Source organism: Chelonoidis abingdonii, chromosome 1 (assembly GCF_003597395.2).
Source record: "Chelonoidis abingdonii isolate Lonesome George chromosome 1, CheloAbing_2.0, whole genome shotgun sequence".
In the NCBI taxonomy this organism is placed as follows: domain Eukaryota; kingdom Metazoa; phylum Chordata; order Testudines; family Testudinidae; genus Chelonoidis; species Chelonoidis abingdonii.
The window spans coordinates 104,896,951-104,917,232 of record NC_133769.1 but is presented as its reverse complement, the minus strand read 5'-3'; the positions used below and the strand labels follow the sequence as shown (position 1 = coordinate 104,917,232).

Below are 20,282 nucleotides of genomic sequence, written 5' to 3'. Positions count from 1 at the left end.
GACTGAAATCTGGATCTTGTGCTTAATTAATCTTTGGGAGAATGTGATAAACACGCCCCTTCCTAGGCATCTGTTTGGCTGGCAATCTGGAAAATGTCACAAACCTAGTAAATATGTTGCGGGCGGAGAGCAGAAATCAACTAGCCATTTGCAATGTATAACTTTTTCTAGCTCATACTATGGTTTCAGTTCTTGTATTTTTTCACTATTGGTACTGTGCTCCTTGCTAGTGAGGAGAATGACATGGTAGCTGGAAAATGTGAATCTGTAGCCACATGCCTCAAATTTTCTAGGCATACCACGCTAAGGGTGACTATTTAAAACTACTCTTCCTATAGCACATTCAGAGATTTTTAAAGTCAGAAGGGACCACTGTGAACATCTACTCTGGCCTCCAGAATAACATAGGCCACAGATATTTCACCCCGTAATTCCTGCATCAAATCAAATAACTTCAGGATGAACTAGAGTATATTTTTTAGAAAGACATCCAATATTGAGAAAGATTTAAGTGATGAAGAATCCATCACCTCCCTTGGTAAAGTTGCTCTACTAATTAACTACCCTCACTATTAAAAATACCTGCCTTATTTCCAATCTGAATTTGTCTATGTTATGCCTTTGTCTGCCAGATGCTGGTGGTGGTGGTATTATTTATTTCTTTGTACGATTGCAGCACACAGAAATCCTAATCATGGACCAGGACCCCACTGTGCTAGGCACGGTATGTTTGCATCTCATATGAATATTTTCTTTGGGCAACTAGGTAATACTTTAATAAAGCAAACTAAAAGACAGTTTGCATAATGCTCAAGAGAAGACTTTGACATATCTCACGATTTTCAGCTGAGAATGCGCATTCAACCCATTTTGATGATCCTACCACTGTCAGCAAATTGGTATCAGGCTAACTCCATCATAAAGGTACACATGACAACTCCCTTCCCTTCCCACCCTCTCACTGTGCTAGTTGAGCTTGTTGCAGATCTCCAGAGCTTTCTTGTAGACCTGAGTCACATCATCCATGTCTGTGAGAAGGGAAAAACTGCTATCCCCCAGCCGATTTCGATAACGTTTCAAATGCTGTGAGCGTGGGCGGTTCTGGAGTCCTTCAAAATCTTGGATCTGGAGGAAGTTTTCAGCAGAGACACAGCTCCTTATCCTTTGCCTGTTTGGCCTGCTCTCTTGCAAATCTAGCAAGTCAAAGGAGTCACTGGACAAAATACTGTCATCACTAATCACACTAGAAGGACGACTGTAACTTCGAGATAATCTATCCCCAGGCAGGACCCCTTCTTCCATGGCTTCCACCATTGGTGTTTCAGGACTGACCAAAGCAGAGTCAGTGCTGCTGGTGGAATACTTGCTGTTGTGTTTTAGGATGCCCTTACGTCTATAGGAATGGCTATGAGACCCAATTCTTGATGTTTCATTGATGCCTGGGGAAGTGTCACTGTTTCCTGCCTCATCCTTATTGTCCAACAATTCAGAAGATTCACTTCGCTCTGGGGAAGAGTAGTAGCCAGACTCTCTCTGCTGAGTCTTCTTTAAGATTCCTTTTTTTGGCATGAGGGAAGACGCTTTAGTGCCATATTTGCTTGCTATCTCTCCCTCCATGGCACTCTTAATGACTACACCAGTCCTACACAGTTCTTGCTCTATCTTAAAAGCGGAGGGTAAGGCTGGGTTGACCACTCCTTCGATGAATCCTGCACTGTGAGACCGATGCTCACTGTTGCTCCTTTTCTTCAAGATGCCTTTGGGCCTCTTGGAGGTTGGTTTGGATGCATTCTCAGCCCCTCCTTCCTGGATCGATTGCACAATATCATTTTCCTTCTTTGATTTTTTCAGGGACCTCTGTCGCTCCAGCGTAACTTCCGAACCTTTGGGTTTGGAAAGGCACTTCATTTTGGTATCAGTCTCTGGCTGGAGACCTGTCGAACGGTGATGCCAATCAATAAACCTAGCCAGCAGTGGGGACTCTGAGTCTCTCAAGGCATCACAGTCACAAACGCTGCTCTTGTAGCCCCAATTAACCCACCAGTGATTGGCTATGTCTTCGATAGTTGCTCGGCGCTCAGGATTCACCATCAGCATCCACCTGATTAGACCACGAGCATCTACGGTCAAAGAATGACATTAAAATAGTCAAAATATTTGTTTTGTTTTTTCATTTTAAAATGGACATATGGGCAAGACATTTTAACAGAAATTATGCTTCGCAAAACAGGTGAGGTGAACATGCTGTGTGGGAAGACTTTGACCATCAATTCAACTTCAGGAAATGAAATTAAGTGCAAGTTCATATCTGAAGCCACATGATACACCCAAACAAGTGTACTATTGGCTTGTCAAGTAGATGAGTGTTTCTCCATATTAGTAAAGGAATCTAGTGTAGATACTGAACTTTACATCAACCCAGATTAGTATAAGCCTTAGAGGAAAACAAAAGGGCACTCAGGTATTTCAAATGATGTACATCATTAATTGTGTATCTTTTTTTTAAAAAAAAGAGGGGGACAGAAAGTAAAATGCAATTATAGTCTTTTACGTATTTTTAAAGGAAAATTTCCACAAAGCAAATTAGGTAGGAATAACCAAGAGGGAGAATATGAAAAATGGTGGCAAACAAATGATGAAAAATAAATGTCTAGTGAAATTTATTGATAGATTCGTAGATTTCATAGCCAGGGGCCATTATGATCATGTAGCTGGGCTAGAATTCTTGGGTGCCTTTCTATCAAGGTTCTAATCATGGTGGCATCCCCTTGTGTAATGATAATTGTGAAGATATTGGTATTGAATTCAGAATGGGTTCTTGGGCCAAGTGGTTGCTTCCCCATGACTATTCATGTTCTCTCTGCTTTTGATATATATTACACAATGTAGTTAGACTAGAAGACTGATCTGTATCAGGACCTTGTATCAGTTTACAGCTTGTCTGAACAATTTTGCTTGCAATAGCTAACAGACTTTCCATTGTCATAGATCTAGTTAAAAGACCCTGTTAAAGCTTCCACAAGGCAATAAAATCTATCTGCTGTAAAACTTTCATTTCAAAAGGTACCTACATTTTGGTAAGGGCTCTATCCAGATGGGAACTGATGGCAGATGATGTTTTGAGAGGGGATGGGAGATCCTTTTACTTGTCATTCTAAAGTGACACACCAGAAAATGCTGGTAGAGGCCAAGTCAGCCAGCCATTCTGAACTCCTGTCATCTCAATGCATTACACCAGCTTTTTTTATACCTGAGGGCTGTGTTGGCTCACGATATTCTCCGCTGCTGATCTGCCTGATTAGATTTTTGTGATCAAAGCCATCAAAGGGCATCGTTCCATAAACCAGAGTGTAAAGCAACACACCAAGGGCCCAGCTGTCGACCTAAAAATACATAGACAAGACGGGTAAAGGATAGAAAAGCTGATTCCTGCAGTCTTCCAGAACCATTAGCACCACAAAAGCAACTGAACATCCAGCTGTGCTTGGTTACCAGCATGCAGGTATTTAACAGCTGACAAAGCGTAAGCAAAGCAAATGAAAGTAACAGAAGGCAGCTTGAATACTTCCAACCTAGGAGAGGCCCAACATAGTCTATGCGTAAGATACTATCAGGACCAAACTAATGTTCATGCTCATTATTACCAAATACAGATCATATTTGTACCACCAACACAAGATTAATTTTAATTTCACTTTCCTTCTCCCCTGTGCCTGCTTACCTCTGGGCCTCGATAGGGTCTTCCATTAACAATTTCTGGGGAAGCATATAGTGGGCTCCCACAAAAGGTCTGCAGAAACTTGTCTTTGTGATAGAGGTTGGAAAGACCAAAGTCTGCAATCTGTAAAGACAAAAGGGGTTGGTAATACTGACATTTACCTTATGAAAAGATAGGGATGGAGTGAGATCTACTGGTTAAATCTTCAGGATTAGGCACCGGGACTCTTGATTTCTATTCACAGCTCAGTCACTGATTCCCTGGATGGCCATCAGTAAATCATTTAATCCTGGATACCTCACATATCTTTGCAAGGATAATTGGAAGAACCTGGATCTTACTATCCTCTGGTTGCCCTGCACCACGTGTAGTCATTTACACCACTGCAAACTGAGCATAAAGTGCTACCATTCTGATGTGGCTGCACTGGTCTAAAAGCCTACACAAGGTGCAGGCAAACTGAGAGTCAGGCCCTTAGAACTCAACAAGAGAAGTGAGGCAGTGGTGTCCTGGGGACTAGGTTCCAGAAGAAAGTGGCATCTGAAGTCATGTGGAGCCAATTATAGTAGGGGGAGAGAGAGTGACACATTGTCTAACCTTTCCAGGTTCAACAGGCTTTGATCAATTACGCCATTGTGGATTTGAATGGTCAGCCAAAGCAGAGTGCCCTGTGTAAGGCAATAAACAGAAGTGCATTCCGAATTTGAAACAATGGACCCAAATCCTGCATTCCTAAAAACGCCCCTTGTGATTGTACTTCTTCTAGTCCAACAGCTCTCAACTAGCGGTCTGGACCTCCTGGTGGCCCATGAGTAGGTTTCAGGGAGTCCATCAAGCAGGGCCAGTGTTAGACTCACTGAAGCCCGGGGCAGAAAGCCAAAGCCCCTCTGTGCAGAGCAGAAGCCCAGGACCCTGAGCTCTGCCACCTGGGGCTAAAGTTGAAGCCTGAGCAAATTAGCTTTGTGGGGCCTGCTGTGGCATGGGGCCCCAGGCAATTGCCCTGCCTTCTACCCTCTAATGCCAGCCCTGGCTTTTATATGCAGAAAACCAGTGGTGGTGGCACAGGTGAGCCATGGAGTTTTTATAGCTTATTGGGGGGCGAGGGCTCAGATATTAAAAGGATGGGAGCCCCTGGTCTAGTCTCTGCTCTTGTTCTTATCAAACAAAATTTGAGGATTGTGACACTGTGGCTTAAAAACTCTCACATTCCTTACATTTTCATTGTTTTCCCAGCACAAGGCAACATAGCTCACAGTTTTATCTTGTTTTTGACCCAAATGTCTGTGTCATAGAGATCCACCTTTTTATTCATGTACACTATTGACACAAAAATGCTGGCTCACAAAACTTAGAATTGGTAATATTCACAGTAGCTTTCTGTGCAGTTACCCCAGAAGTCCCCTGAGCCACACTGCAGCTGCGAGCACAGTTAAGCTGTCCCTTCATGGGACAAATCCTGCTCACTATACTATTGTGGCTTCAATGGAACTATCCTGTGAGTTGGGATGTGGCTTCCTTTGAGATCCTGGGATGGGGGAGTAGTTTGCCAACCCATGTGAGATTCTGTAGAGGGGGTGGATTACCATCTAGGATTATGTTGCTAGGAATTACATTGCTGGGGCTTTGCTGGGTTTAAATGCCTTGATAGACACTTTTTCTTATTTAGTTATTTAAATTACATTATAAAAATTAATCCAACATAGTAACAGGGTAGCAGAAGCTGCTTCCTCTTCCCTTTCTGCAAATCTCTTGGAAATGGAGGCACAGAAGCTGAGCCTCCCACCATAGCAGAAATTTTTGTGTCAATAGTGTACATGAATAAAAAGGTAGATCTCTATGACACAGACATTTGGGTCAAAAACAAGATAAAACTGTGAGCTATGTTGCCTTGAAAATGTAAGGGATGTGAGAGTTTTTAAGCCATATTTGCTTGCTATCTCTCCCTCCATGGCACTCTTAATGACTACACCAGTCCTACACAGTTCTTGCTCTATCTTAAAAGTGGAGGGTAAGGCTGGGTTGACCACTCCTTCGATGAATCCAGTCCTACACAGAAAAAAATGGAGCAGAGGGTTGGGCTCATAAAATGCAAAAGACCATTCAGCCAGCAGAAGATGGTTTAGGGGTGCAGTAGAGTGGAGCTGATGAACACATACAATAATGGCTGCCAGTAATGCAAGAAGGGTATAAAGCATGCAGAGAATACATGAGGCAAGTCTGACAACTTGTATCTTGGTTCCTGACATGATAATAGATGGCTTAAACAATAAACAATACAAAAAACAAATAAACAGAACAATAAATTGGGTTTGCCCCTGTTTTTATGTTGTATAAAGGAAGCTTCAAAAGTATTTTTCTGACCAGAAAGAAAAATACTAAAAAGGAAGGAGTTTTCTGTTGAGGTTTTTTTTTTCTTCACCTTATAAATGCAGGCCTTTTCTACCACGAAGAACTAGTGATATATTATGACACCATAAAAGACAAAAAAGCAAAAGCAGAGTACTGTAATCAGAAGGCAAAGAGGATTTTTTTTCAGTGTTTAAATCTTTTTGTTGTTGTTTGCTATTGCTAACATCGACATCACTGCAATGTCTAATCAGCATTTAGGAAAAAAGATGTCCTTGTTAAACTTTGACACCTCTCACTCTTCTGCCTTTCTCTGAGGGCACGTCTAGACTACACGCCGTATCGGCGCGTTAAAATCGATTGCTCGGGGATCGATATATCGCGTCTGATCTAGACGGGATATATCAATCCCTGAGCGCGCTTATATCGATTCCGGAACTCCACCAACACGAACGGAGTTCCGGAATCGACATGGCGAGCCACGGACATCAATCCCGCGTGATGAAGACGGGTGAGTAAATCGATTTTAGATATTCGATGTCAGCTATGCTATTCTCGTAGCTGAAATTGCATATCTAAAATCAATTTTATCTCGTAGTGTAGACCTGGCCTGAGACATCCCCCACCCCCACCCCAATGTTCTGCAGCAAAACTAGGGAATGCCAGACTAAAAACCAAAAATAAGCAGCAGAGTGGGGGAGAATTTCCAGGTTTTCTTTACATACCAGAAAGAAAAAAAATGGGGGTCATGTCCATTTTTTGCTTAAATCCCTGGTCACCTTTAAAATCCTATTTATCCCATTTCAAGCTTTCACCTCTAATATTGTGCTGGGGAGCATGTGTGTGTGAGAGTCCTGCAGATATATGCAGTTCCTAAAGTAATGTTGAAGGAGTAGCTGATTTTTGTTCATTAATAGTACTTTATCCCATTCCAGTACAATTATTATAATTTGAATTTACTCAATATCTCAACTAGTGCATTATCAATCTGTTGTAGCAAATTCAACCCTTAAATAAGTGTGTTTTGTAAAATCTTCATTGGATGTCTGGAATACTGTTGAATGGGGTGTACTACTGCAATCTGCAGACATATTCTCATGGCTCAAATTGCACTTAATTGCCCTAAATTCCACTTTCTTATCAAGTCACCCTGACTGGCTTGTAGGAAGTTGGTTTTAAGTCTTATGAAGTGTGTCCTGTCAATCAGAAGAAAGGTGGAACCAATTCAGTGTTAAAACTTTCCTGCTAGTCCCTGAGCTTTGGTTTAATTCAGGATACAGCTAAGACAGGGGCAGACACTGCACAGTATGCTTCCTTAAGAAAATATATTCCCTTAAGGCCATGGAATGTATAAAATGTGTGTCTATGTGCATTGACATATATAGGGATACATATACCACACTTCACACCAAGGAACTCCCAGACTTGGACATTCATGTTTTCATTTTGGCCATTCAGGAAAAGGGTATTTATATTACAATCCACTCCCATACTCACAGACTGATACTTATCAGCTTTTCCCGTAAAAGCTGTCGTGCCCCCCAAAACAAGATTAATAGAAGCCAAGATTACTTCACGTTCTTGGCACTTAAATGGAGCTAAAGCATTAAGTCAAAAAACCTTCAAAATTGGGAAGTGCTGGCAGCAGGCTTTTCTTCCCTTAGCTTCTGGAGGTGCATGTTACATGTTTACTGTTAACTAGAATAACCTAGAGGTCATTTATTGGTTGGTTATAAGTATGGATTGTAAATTCCATGAAGTGTGCATTCATTTAAAGAACTTGGGCCAGGTCTTCAGCAGGTATAAATTAGCATGGCTCCACTGACTTCAATGGAGCTATTCTGATTTACATCACATGAGGCTCTTTGTATTTCAATGCAGACTAAAAATATATTTGGTCCATTAAAGCAGATGAATGACTGAAGAATTTACATGCTCGGGGTGAAATTTTCAAGAATTACATGTATCTACTGTGCTACTGTGAGCAAACTGCCTGTTCTGCATATGTATAATCCTCATGGGTTACCAGCACTTATTCTGGCTTGTTTCCATTTTAAAGCCCGACAGAAGGTGCAGTTAGCAGCTTCTTGTCGCTACTACACTTAAATTTTTCTCTCCTGCTGTTACTCTGTATCATTTTAAGTTTATCGTATCAACAGGAGTTTTGGTCTTTTGGTGCTGCCTTAGCCCTACTGTCTTTCTAGCCATTGATTGCACAGGCATGTAGGTGGGATGATTATGAAAGAGGGTGACCCCCTTCCTATTGGTACAGAAGGCATTGGTAGGAGACTGCAATTCAGTTGAGCTCAGGGGAGCAGCAGAAGAGGTAGCTGATTGGGAGGATCTATGTATGCAGTGTTGTTGCACCCATGTTGATCCCAAGATATTAGAGAGACAAAGTGGGTGAGGATCTATCGTTTATTGGACCAACTTTTGTTGGTGAGAGACACAAATTTTGAGCTAGACAGAGCTGAAGAAGACCTCTGTGTAGCTCAAAAGTTTGTCTGACTCATCAACAGAAGTTGATCCAATAAAAGATAGATCCTCCCAAGGTGGGTGAGGTCATTCGACATATAGAGGCGCTTAGTTCCCAGCATTCCACACAATGTTTCAAATTAACGAGAGCTGGCGGCGCAGCAGTGAGAGGGAGGAAGCTCTGTTGTTTGGACCAAGGTCGGAAGCCCAAAATAGTAGTAAAGTCATTTTAAAGTAAATTGTATTGCTAGTAGCTGGGAAGTGAGTCAGGACAGAGAGAGGTTAATATTTTTTGCACGATCCCAAGCTTCACTACCACATGATTTAAACTGACTATTGCTTTATGTATATTGCATGGTATACAATACAACTAAGATTGTAATATTTTTTCAACACAGCAGAGTGTGCTGACTTGGGGAGTCCTGGGAGGGATCAACTCATTGGATTCCACCCCATTTTTCTCCTCCAGGATAAAGATAATCAGTATCCTGGGAGAACCTTTTTTGAGCATGGACCCGTGACTGTGTTCCAGAGGCAGGGAAGTTCAGTGGCCAATCTGCTGGTAACACTTAGGTGAAACCAAATCAGACAGGTTTCATCACTATCAGTTTCCTTTCTTAGTTTAAAAAATGTTTTTTCTTTCCTGACATGACAGACTGTCCATATTTGTTATAATCACTTACTGGTACTGCAGTAGTGTCTAAGAGCCTCATTCATGGACCTGGACTGCTGCTGTGCTAGGTGATGTCAGCACCATTACTGACATGCAGAATAGTAACACTCTGGGTCCAAATAACACCGTGGTTCAGTTCAGAGGTCTTAGCAACATCATACTTCGCAGAGTTATATGATTTCTCCATTGAGATTCTGTGCTACGGCACAATTTACCAAGAAACTGATTATACAGCCATTTGCTCTGAAAATGCAACATAATACTGACTGCTAAGGACATTAAGTACTAAGCTATAGGACTGCAATGGTCAGTTCTAAGCCAAAACTAGTATGGTTGTTTTTTTTTTACTTCCAAAGGATCAAAGCACACAATCCTTCTCATGAGTGACTGAAACAAGACATTATTTATGATTTAATATATATCAGCTCCCCCCGTTTCAGGGAGTGTTCAAGAAATGGTTTTCAGGGAACACCACCAACACAGAAAATCCTTTAGTAATCTAACCATGCAACTTAGACTAGAAGCTCCTACACACATCGGTCTGTGGAACAGTGGGGATCTTCCCAACTGTCTGGATTCCAATGATGCTACATTTGTCAATCTTCAAACATTGATGCTTCCTGTTTGTTGTACTTCAGTCCATGACTCTTTCAAGTTTCCAGAGACTTTACTGGCTAATTAAACTCAAAAACCCAAATATCTCTATGCACACTGTTCATCTGCCTCATGACTTAAATTTAATCAGATCAAATTTAAGAATGGCTTCAAAGTTGGCAGGGTATCAAATAGAAAGGATAGAATAAAATGGCTAAGTGAATTCTTGAGCTCAGAGGGTAATTTCTAATAGATGAACTGTTCTTCACTTCCCGTCCTAAAAGCATTGTAGGGTGCTACTCGACATTGTTCTGGTTTCTTATAATGACATTTTATTAGATGTTAGCTGTTAACATAGCAGATGAATAGTACAATTGTGTAATCTGCACGATATGTGTCATTAGTTATTTGAAAAGTTTATACTTTGCAACCTTGTGAACAAAGTGGTTCCTTTTTATATACATTTCTTATAACCGGTTAGTAAAATTTGTGAAGGGCTTTGGGATCTACTGGCAAAATAAAAAAATATAAATATTAGTTCATGAGGATGGGCATCTTAGAAAGACAGAAAACAATAAGTTTCATCCCATTTTAGTAGATGTATTTCCACTGAGCATTCAAAACCAGCCACTCCTTCCTAAAGCCCCAAATTGCACATTTCTCTCTTTCTGCATAAAGCATGTATAAATATTTTCAGAATCAGGGCCTGTTAGAGTTACTCAACTGAAAATAAATAATTTACAGCTCCAGATGTGTTTCCTTGCCAACAAACACTGTTTATGAAACAGAAAAAAAAGGGGAAATAAAACCCTGTGTCACTAACATAGAAACCACAATAACAAATTCTAACCCCAAAGTATCAAGGCAAATAGCAGCTGTCTGTTTAATATCAAGTACTGGAAGTAGTTCTCAATGTGGTAGGTAAGGTACAAAAAACCCTTCCTCAGAGGAATCCAAATTCAAACACCATTGATAGTGGGATTGTGAAATATAAACCGTTTCCAAATCCCAATCCTTAAACCTCAAGAGCTTCTTTGTTTAAATATAGGCATCATGAGAAAGCAAGACAGCTTATAACCACGTGTGTGTATTTCATGCCCATGCATATTTGCACATATAGAGATGTGCATTACTTTTAAAAAAGGAATGAGTGAGGAAGAACTGAAAATCTGCAAAAGGCACACACACAGTAGGCTAAGCAGAATTTAATCCAACAAAGGCGGTCCTTGAGAAAAGAGTCTAAGAATACCCCAAATTGTTCTTTACTGGGAGCTGTAGGAAATGTGTAATTATTAAAAGATTCATCAGCTACCAATATTTCTTCAGGTATTCTATGAACACAAGATTTATGTTAAAGTACCACTGCAGTATTTGATATGTCTAGAGCCCCAGGGTGAAATCCTGTCCATAAGTTTTTCCACTGACGCTGGTGGGGCTAGGCTTTCATCCTCATCTTGCAAACCCTTGCTCACAAGAGCAGTCCTGGCTCATACCCATCAAAGTCAACAGGATGCTTCATGTGGGTGAGGACTTGCAGGATCAGGCCCCTATTTACTTTCTGACTAGCATCTTTCAAAAATAGCACCAACCACTGTAGTATCTGAGAAAAAAATCTGATTTTTGAAGTGTTTTGATCACGCTGAGTTTGGGTATTATTCACCTCTCACTGGGGTGTAAATCAGGATTAAGTCCCTTGAAATCAGAAGAGTTGGAGTGGTATAAAACAGACATAGAGAGAGAATCAAGCCTTTTGTCTTGATGCAATTTCCTACAGGCTTGAGAAAATGACTGGTTTGCATGTGATGAACACAGCCCACTCCATTTAACAAATTCCCCAAATTCTTCTCTCTCAAGAAATCTGTGATGAGCTGGGAAGATAGTTTGGTACGTAATGCCGAAAGAGAGGCCATCCTGCATGCAGAAGCCTGGACTACATGCAATGTCCTAGAAAGGCTATTTTTTGTTTTCGGTGCTATTAAAAGGGGCAGTGGGGCTGCCAGCATTGGTGACACTGTTGGCGCATAATGGGAGAGATTGACTCTAGCACTACAACCCTGACGTTAACAACAAACATTCAAGTGTCGCATAGGATGTGCCCTCTGTAAACTGCTATTTTTAGAAACTGCATATTTATGTGTCTTTAATCCACCCGCTGATCCAACGTAGCTTCTGTCATCAGTTTTACACAGATGGTACCCACCATATGGTATTGTCTATTTCCATTTCTAATGTGCATACGTTTAAAATGAATAGGATCTCTTCAGTATGATGCACAAAAGACAAAGCAGGAGCATGGTGGCTATCAGTGGAGAGACAGAACAGAGAACTGACAAAGACAAAAGTTGAGCTTTTGGGATAGTTGGCTGTGTAAATGGTTTCCTGAATGCTTCGTTTTCTTAATTAAGCCATAACGCACATCAGCCAGTTGGTGGTATCTATCATCTGCCTCTCTGTTTCTCCATAGATCTTTACACCTAACCAACCTATGCTGCATCAGGAGGGGACAGTGACTGTATGCCTCATGAGTGTGAACTGACACCAAGCTGAAGGTGAAACAGATTCACCGTCTAGGAACTTCACTAATCTCCCAGAACTGCATTACTTATCTGTCTTATGGCTATTATTTAAAAAAAAAAAAAGAAGAAGAAGAAGAAGAAAGGAAAGAAGGTCATTCCCATGCTTTCACTGGGGATTACTGACATGGATATGACATCACTGACCACCAGTCAGAAAGCTACATTTGTGTCTGGAGTTCTAAGGCCATTTCCTAATGAAGCACATGTGCTTTACTAGGTTTATTTTGAAACTCTATTTGCTTATTTTCCAGACGTGATCAAAAGGACATTCGGAGTGTTCCGTAGGAGGCACTTGAACCCTCTAGGCTAAGAAAGTTTTTTCGGGTCTTAGCAGCAGCCAGCAATAATACCATTTGTAATGTAAACTGTACTGCTTGAAACACTCTGCTGTCTTCCACTGGCAAATTAATATTGCTTTGGGAACTGAGCCCCTTGGGTGGCGAGAACGGTTTCCCCCCAAAATTATCCAAAGCTCCATTTTGCACTTCAAGCTAACCATACACAGTGCTCTCTCTCCTCAACCTCCCACCCGCTCAGTTACTTGCCAGTTGCTGTTTCTATAATGCTGGATCCTATCACACCTTGGCTAAAAATTGCTATGGAACTTGCAAATCCATTCAGAGAAGAGGACAGAAAGAACCTTACCTTAATGTTAAAATTGTCATCAAGAAGGATGTTTTCCAGTTTTAAATCCCTATGGACAACACCATTCTAAAATGAAAAACGAAGGGGGGGGGGGAATATTGGACAGGTTAAAAAACTAAACCATCAGGGTGGTCTTTGTATCTACATTTCAGGGCTGAGTTTGCTGTCATAACACTCACGGCCCAGTGACTAGTGACAGGAGATGTATTAGTCACTTGCTGTGTGGTTAAGAGAAGAATGACTGGAATCTGTCCTCCCACAAAGCCTGTAAAACAGCAGGGGTATTCTTTTCGGAACTTAATTCCAACTCCTATCCTACCCCCACTGTGTGAAAGCAATATATTCTTCCCAGGCACCAGAAAACAGAATCTGTCAATGACATTAGTCCTTAGAAAAGCTCTAATTCCTCCAGTATGCAGCCATTTGGGCAAGGGAGTTACCCTAAAAGACTGCTACTGCCTGCAAATGTTAGGGATGGAAAGTAACAAGAAGGATTTAAGTCTCAGCATCTTATTCCTAAAGTTCTGAAGACTAACCCTGCACAAAAGACTGTGATGGGTTTTCTGTGCTGTGCACTGAGGACTTTGCAAACCTCCCTTACTTAGCAGAATTTAAAGGGAGATTAAAATGTTTTAAAATTCTAACAAAAGGGTTGCACTAGCTGCTTGTTGGCTTTAGTCTGGTGGAAATTTTGGCTCTATACCTCCATAGCCCACAGGAGCAAGGATGGCCCAATGGTTGGGACACTGGCCTGAGAGACCCAAGTTCAATTCCTGTGTGACCTTGGGCAAGTCACTTAACCTCTCTGTGCTTCAGTTCCCCATCTGTAAAAATAGGGGTGATAATGCTTCCCTGCCTCAATAGGTTCCGGAGAGGAGATGGGCACTGCTGAGATAAAAGCAACACCCATTGAAATGTCATGAATATAACATCCCTATGACTGCATCAGTCACAGGGTATGTGGACAACCAGAGCCCGTAAGGGAGGATGAAGGGCCCATGAAGTTAATCAGCCTGATGCTTGTTTTTCATGACTTAAATTGTCCTTTGAAAGCATGCCATGAAGGATAAAGACAACAACAAGGGGAATCCTTCTGATGCTCCTATTATATCTGGAGGAGTTACTTTTGGATAACTTAAATGACTCCATGACAGGTATTCTCACTTTCTTCCCCTCTCAAAAGAGTTCCCTTGTTCTGAAGTAGCACATTTACACCTCTGCTCTGCGTTTTTTTTTGTTGTATATACTGTACCTTATTCTTCTGTCAAAAATTGTTCTGAATTCAAATTACAGGAAAACCTGTCAATCCTTTTCTATTGACTGTGTCACTAACAGTAGTCTTTCTTCTACAGAAAGCTAGTGGAGTATTCTGTTACATAAGGAGAAAATTTTCAAAGGCTCAAATGGGAGTTAGGTTTGGTGTAAGGGAGTTAGCTGGTGGAAATGGGCCCAGGTGAGGATATGGCCTTTAGTCTCTAAACATGGACGGTGAACTAGTGGAATATTTGCACTTGTGATACCTTGCTGAACAGTTAAAATACTGCACCTGGACCCTCCCACTTCAGCAGCTTAACATTTTTACCTCACTGGTCCTTTTATGCATGAGAGTCACTGTTAAAATCTCAAATAGTTACACTATTAACATCAAATACTGTGCTCACCTTGTGACAGTAATGTACAGCAGAGACAATCTGCCGGAAGAAGTGTCTCGTCTCCCTCTCGCTCAGCCTCCGCCTCTCACTGATGTAATCATACAACTCCCCTTTGCTTGCATACTCCATGATTATCACGATCTTATCTTTATTTTCAAACACTGCAGAGGCAATAAAAAAAGATAAACTGTTCATTTGATAGATTTAAAATTGACACTTAAAAGAGGGGAGAGACTAAAAATGATTTAGGGTATCTGATGCACCATCACTGGAGCATGGAGAGGTTTCCAATATACTGCCACCAACATGCTTGGCAAAGGTTTGGGCTAGTCAAGTGCATTGGTTCTAAACTTGAAGGTCACAACCCTATGGAGATTATGAACAGGTCAAGGTAAGAAGGGTTGTAACTATCCTCACTGTCTCTACAGCTAGATGGGAGGGGGATCCTGGCACTGTAATATGGGGTATAAACAAGACCACTAGGTTCTACCAGTCTGAGCAAAGTACTAGAGTCAGGAATTCCTGAGTTCTAATCCCAGGTCTGACAATGACATGTTATATCCTTGTGAAACACACTTAGCCAGTCTGCAAGATTGGTATTGCATATCTTTTGAAGAACCTAAATTATCTGGCATGCTAGAGAAACAAGGGGCAGAACTGAAATGCAAGTGATGAGCTCACAGAGCTACTTTCATGCCCGGACATCTTCCGTGAGCCAATACTGCACCAGATTCAATCCTTGGCTAAGTTATCTTTTCAAATGCTTATCCAAACAAAGCATGTAAATCCAGGAGCTACCTAGGGAGAGAGGCTGGTTCACAGTGCTAGGAGTCAGGAATTCCTGGCATTAGAGTCCCAGCTCTGATCCTAGATCTCATTGTGGCCTTGATCTTTTGCTTAAGGACAAATTCTCAACTCACGGGCACTGATGTAAATCTCAGAATAACTCCACTAAAGACAGAAGCAATACCCACCTCAGAGAGGTGTCATAAAGATTAGTTACTGCTTGTAGAGACACAGTGTAAAGCACTCATCATTACTATGATTATTCAAAAATACAGATAACTTAAGACACATAAATTAAGTATTAGTTAAACAATAATAAAGATGAGGTCTGAGCTCTTTGCTGCAGGCTTAATTAAAGGACCTGTGATAAAGGCAAAGGTGCTTAATGTTCTACACTTGTTCATATTATAAATCATTACTACTAGTAGGTATCATTTTGTTCAGTTAAAGCAAGCTTTTTCCATACTCTTGCTATTGCGTACTCACAGTGCCATTGAATAGCCATTAAGATAAAAGGGCCTGATTCTGTTTCCCTGCACCATGTGTCATCAATTACTGCAATGCAAAATGAGTGTAAAGCCATTCTGGTTTGTCAATGAAGAATCAGGCCCAAAGAGTTCTAGGGGTCATATCTTTAACCAGAGTTCTGCAAACAGGTTTCTATTTATTTCCAGTAGTAATACAGTCCAGACCCCTCCGTCACACTGGTCTGAAAGAAGTCTGGTCTGAAAGAAGTCTTTTGTAACCATGACTCATAATATGGTTAGAGACTGTTGGATATGTGATTTTATAAATCAAACAATACATAAATAACCAGTTAGGTCTTAAATGTGTCAAATTCATGAAAAATTATTTTACTGCCTATATTTACCATCAATATTTCATATGTTTGATGTTTTTCATTAGAACTGAAAACAGCCACGCTAGCACACACTTAAAGGCCACTTCAAAGGGGTTTTGAAGTTATATTGTTAACTTTTATTAGAGCCATTACAGTAGTGAGCCAGGGCCCCATTGCACTAGGTGCTGTACAAACACAGACAGACAAAGACCTAGCCCTTGTCCTAAAGAGCTCGCCATCACAAAGGAACACACCCTCCTCCACGTGTTTAAATCGGTGAAACCAATGGAACAATGCCAGGTTCCATCAGCTGAAGTTCTGACCTTAAGGGTTTATGTATACTGTACAAATATTTTAATTTAATAATTGTATTACATATTTAGCATACAAGGGGAGTCTGGGATGTCTGCAAGGGGGTTCACTTCCTTACTGTTGCCTGTCCTTCTCCCAGGAAAAGGCTATGCCTATGACTGACTTTACTATCACAATTCTAGGTATTATTAATTATTACCTAATTGTATGAGCGCACTATTCTGAACTTCAGTGGGAGGTCTGGCTGCTCAGCACCTACAGGCCTCCCCACAACAGCTCTCACACATACAGTGTGCATATGTGTGTGTGTGTGTGTGTGTGTGTGTGTGTGTGTGTGTGTGGAGGGGGCGGCTGGCGGGGGGTTGGCTATCAAATATTTGTGACTGCCTCGAAACTCAACATTCTGTAACGGCAAATGCACGGCCACTGATAAGAACTCCAGAAAGCTTATCTTCATAGACATACAAGTTTACAAAGGACTAAATTGTGCCTTTAATGATCAGCTCTATATTGGGTGTGAGTTAGGAGCTGCCATCCAGCCCTGGGAGTTACGAGAGGGATTTTGGCTGACTCAGCTAGGACTCCTCCCGGGGGCTTGGGAAAGGTGAAAACAGCAGCTCTGCCACCCTTCAAAAGTGTTCCGTGTGTGCTTCTCTCTAGGCACATCCAGCTCCTTTGGCTGGTACAGAACAGGCCCACGGCCATGGTTCTGCTTTTACCCATTCTTCCCTGCCTCCTCTGGGTGAACGCCTCCAATGCTAGGCTCAAGCAACGCCTGTGCTCACCATCCTGCAACTGGGGTTTTATGCCACCTCTGTCTCTTGTGCACCTGTGCAGGGCCAACTGCAATCTGGCCCATAGCGTGCACTATCACAGCTGTACGTTCACAGTAGTACGTGACATGACTGCTCCTTCAGAGCTCAATCCTGAAAGGTCCTGTGCTGTGTGCCACCGACTGCCACTGACTCCACTGGGAGTTTATGAAAAATAAACATTTAAACTAACAAAACAGGCCGTGACTAGTTTCAAATTGCCACACTGCTTTGGCTGATACATAAAATTTCCTCTGACTCTGACAATCTACCGTACAGACAGGAAACACTGTACCTGGCCTGGATAACCACAGTTCACTTTAGAATGTATTGAATTTCCTTGTATTTCATATTATAGAGGCAACTTGCTGAGGCAAGACCATGCTGGCAGTGAAACTTCCTCCAAAGTAACGAGGTTATTGGGAGTCTTCCAAACCAGGGCTATTCTGGACCTGCACAACTGGAATGTTGTCTTCCAACACGGCCATTAGTGTTTTAAGGAACATACTTCAGCTTTTGCAGCTCAGTGTGAAGCTGCAGCTCCCAACGCACAGATAGTTTTTATTCTTGGACTTTGTCTCTTGTCCCCTCACACCTTGTCATTAAATTCTACAAGACAAAGCTTCTCTGCAGTTCTTTCTAAATCCCCCTAAGCTTCAGCAAAATAGCTCTGATAAAAGGGAAAGGGAACTGCCAGATAAAATTGGCCACTGACTTGTCTGCTGGCCTTACAGTACCCCAACGCACAGACTCCTGCCAGTGATTACATCCTACATGCATCCTCATTAACAATAACCTTCGGAAACTGGAAGAGCTGTCTCTGGATGGATTATACTACAATATCCTCTCCAAGAATGATAGACTGATAGTCTCTGGAAAGGACTCAACATAATGTGTGTTCTATACAAAAGCGTTCTGACGTGTTATTGATACAGCATTAATGAGCGCACCCATATCTCTGAGCACAGAGACAGTTGCTAACTAATCGCTATTCAGCCCAGGAAGGGGGAAAGGAATAATTCTTTATGCTTAGATAATACACTAAAAATACATGAATTCAACATTTTGAATCAGAAGTGAAGTTAGTTCACAAACAGCTATTGAACAGTGTAGCAGGCTTTATTGTGTATTATATGTACAATTAAACTGGACAAATTCACCACTGGTATAAGTGGGCCAAGATCCACTGATCTCCATGGAGTTTCACTCACAACAAAAGTGAATTCTGCCCATGTATGTGCAAGGATACAATGGGGCTTGATTAATCCCAATGGGTTTGCCCAGGAGAATGTTAACCATGGCACAGGGGCACAAGTGGAAAGACTCCTTTTGCCTTTGGACACTCTCCACTCATGACTGAAGATGTCACAAAAGCTGTTCGATGTCACTAAACATGGTAATTTCCTGGTGTTCCATGGCTGATGATCTCATTCTTTTGATACATGGATTTATTGAAGTTGTGCCTTAGCAACTCAATCATTTAAGTTTTGTCAAATTTTCCTTTGTATTTAGAAATTTCTAATTCCATGACCAAATTTCCCTCTCGACTAAAATTTGACATCCAGTTTGAGTCTTGGTCCAAGAATATTTCCTTACAATTACATAGAAGCATATACAGATAGTCTTTGGTTTGAGAAAGGCACGTTATTATTTATATAACATTTTTAATGTTTTCTATTCTCCTCTAACAAACAGAGCTTATCTTTTAAAAGCTAAATTTAGAAAATACTAAATCTCAACTACGTATTTTTGCCTTTGCGGGGGAAAAACATATTGGAACCAATCAGTATATGAGCATTTCAATACCTAACATCCTGGATTCACTGCACTGTCTTCTGAAGGATGCACTGATGCGTATTATTTATCTCCATGAAGAAGACTTTTCATAGGGACGTTACCCTTTGACTTACACTGACACTGTGGAAGCTCTCTCAACATAACCAATACTGAATGAGCACAGAATAGGCAGCAGTACCTCTCTGCACTGTAGCATCAATACAACAAGAACTCCCCACTGCAACACAGAGAAAACCCTTCAAGCACAGATTCCTTGGCATACAGACCTTTCCATCCCACCTGGGACATCCCTGCATGCATCCTTGGCCCCATACCCACCACATCTTTACTCACACCTCGGCCCCTCACATCCTTATTCTCTCCCTGAATGCAGATTTCAGTGCTCTAATTTTTACATAAAAATTAATACCAGTTTTAGAACAATCACCGACACATATCACCCATTTGCATAAATTCTCCTGAACGTTACAGAAAAGCATAGCACTTCCTGGGCCCCACACCCCATTTGCAGTCTGCCACTGAATTTTATTGCTTACATACACCAATACAAAGTCCTGTACAGTGTAATGAACGCCACAACTACCCTACATTAACCACCAAAACACCTGAGCACATACCCAATAAACAGGGGTGTACAATGGTTGCACAGGATGAAGGTGGAGATGGTGGTAGAAAGGACATAGCTAGATTGAGAAGGGGAAGTAATGAGTGGAATGGAAATGCATGGCTTTGTTCCTGATTTCCTTACTTTCTAGGATTCACATGAGTGGGATATGCAATCTGAACTCAGAGATAAAAAAAGTCCAACGTTAAACATTCACTGAAAGTAGTGTTTGTATGGGAATATCTATCTATTTACATGTATCTTCAAACATGATACAACATACTGTGTGTGTGTGTGTGTGTGGTGCACAGACATGCACCAAAAGTAGTTTTAGAAATATATGCCCCAAGAAAATAATGTGATTGTGAGTTGGGGGAAGAAAGGAGGGCATTAACTAAATGCTGGATTTATTTACTGCAAATAATAATGAGGTAATAAATACGCTACCCTG

At 41.3% G+C, this 20,282-nt stretch overlaps 1 protein-coding gene across 1 annotated transcript in view; it reads right to left on the bottom strand.

Annotated features, from left to right (window-relative positions):
* Positions 1-320: 320 nt before the first annotated feature.
* NUAK1 (NUAK family kinase 1) overlaps positions 321-20,282 on the bottom strand; it is a 56,638-nt gene continuing 36,676 nt past the window's right edge. Inside the window, exons 3-7 of the mRNA XM_032787253.2 lie at positions 14,689-14,840; positions 13,028-13,093; positions 3,722-3,841; positions 3,251-3,383; positions 321-2,120 (exon numbers count right to left, since the gene is read on the bottom strand). Of these exons, the coding sequence (XP_032643144.1) occupies positions 967-2,120; positions 3,251-3,383; positions 3,722-3,841; positions 13,028-13,093; positions 14,689-14,840 (1,625 nt within the window). The 3' untranslated portion in view covers positions 321-966. The remainder of the gene's footprint in view (positions 2,121-3,250; positions 3,384-3,721; positions 3,842-13,027; positions 13,094-14,688; positions 14,841-20,282) is intronic.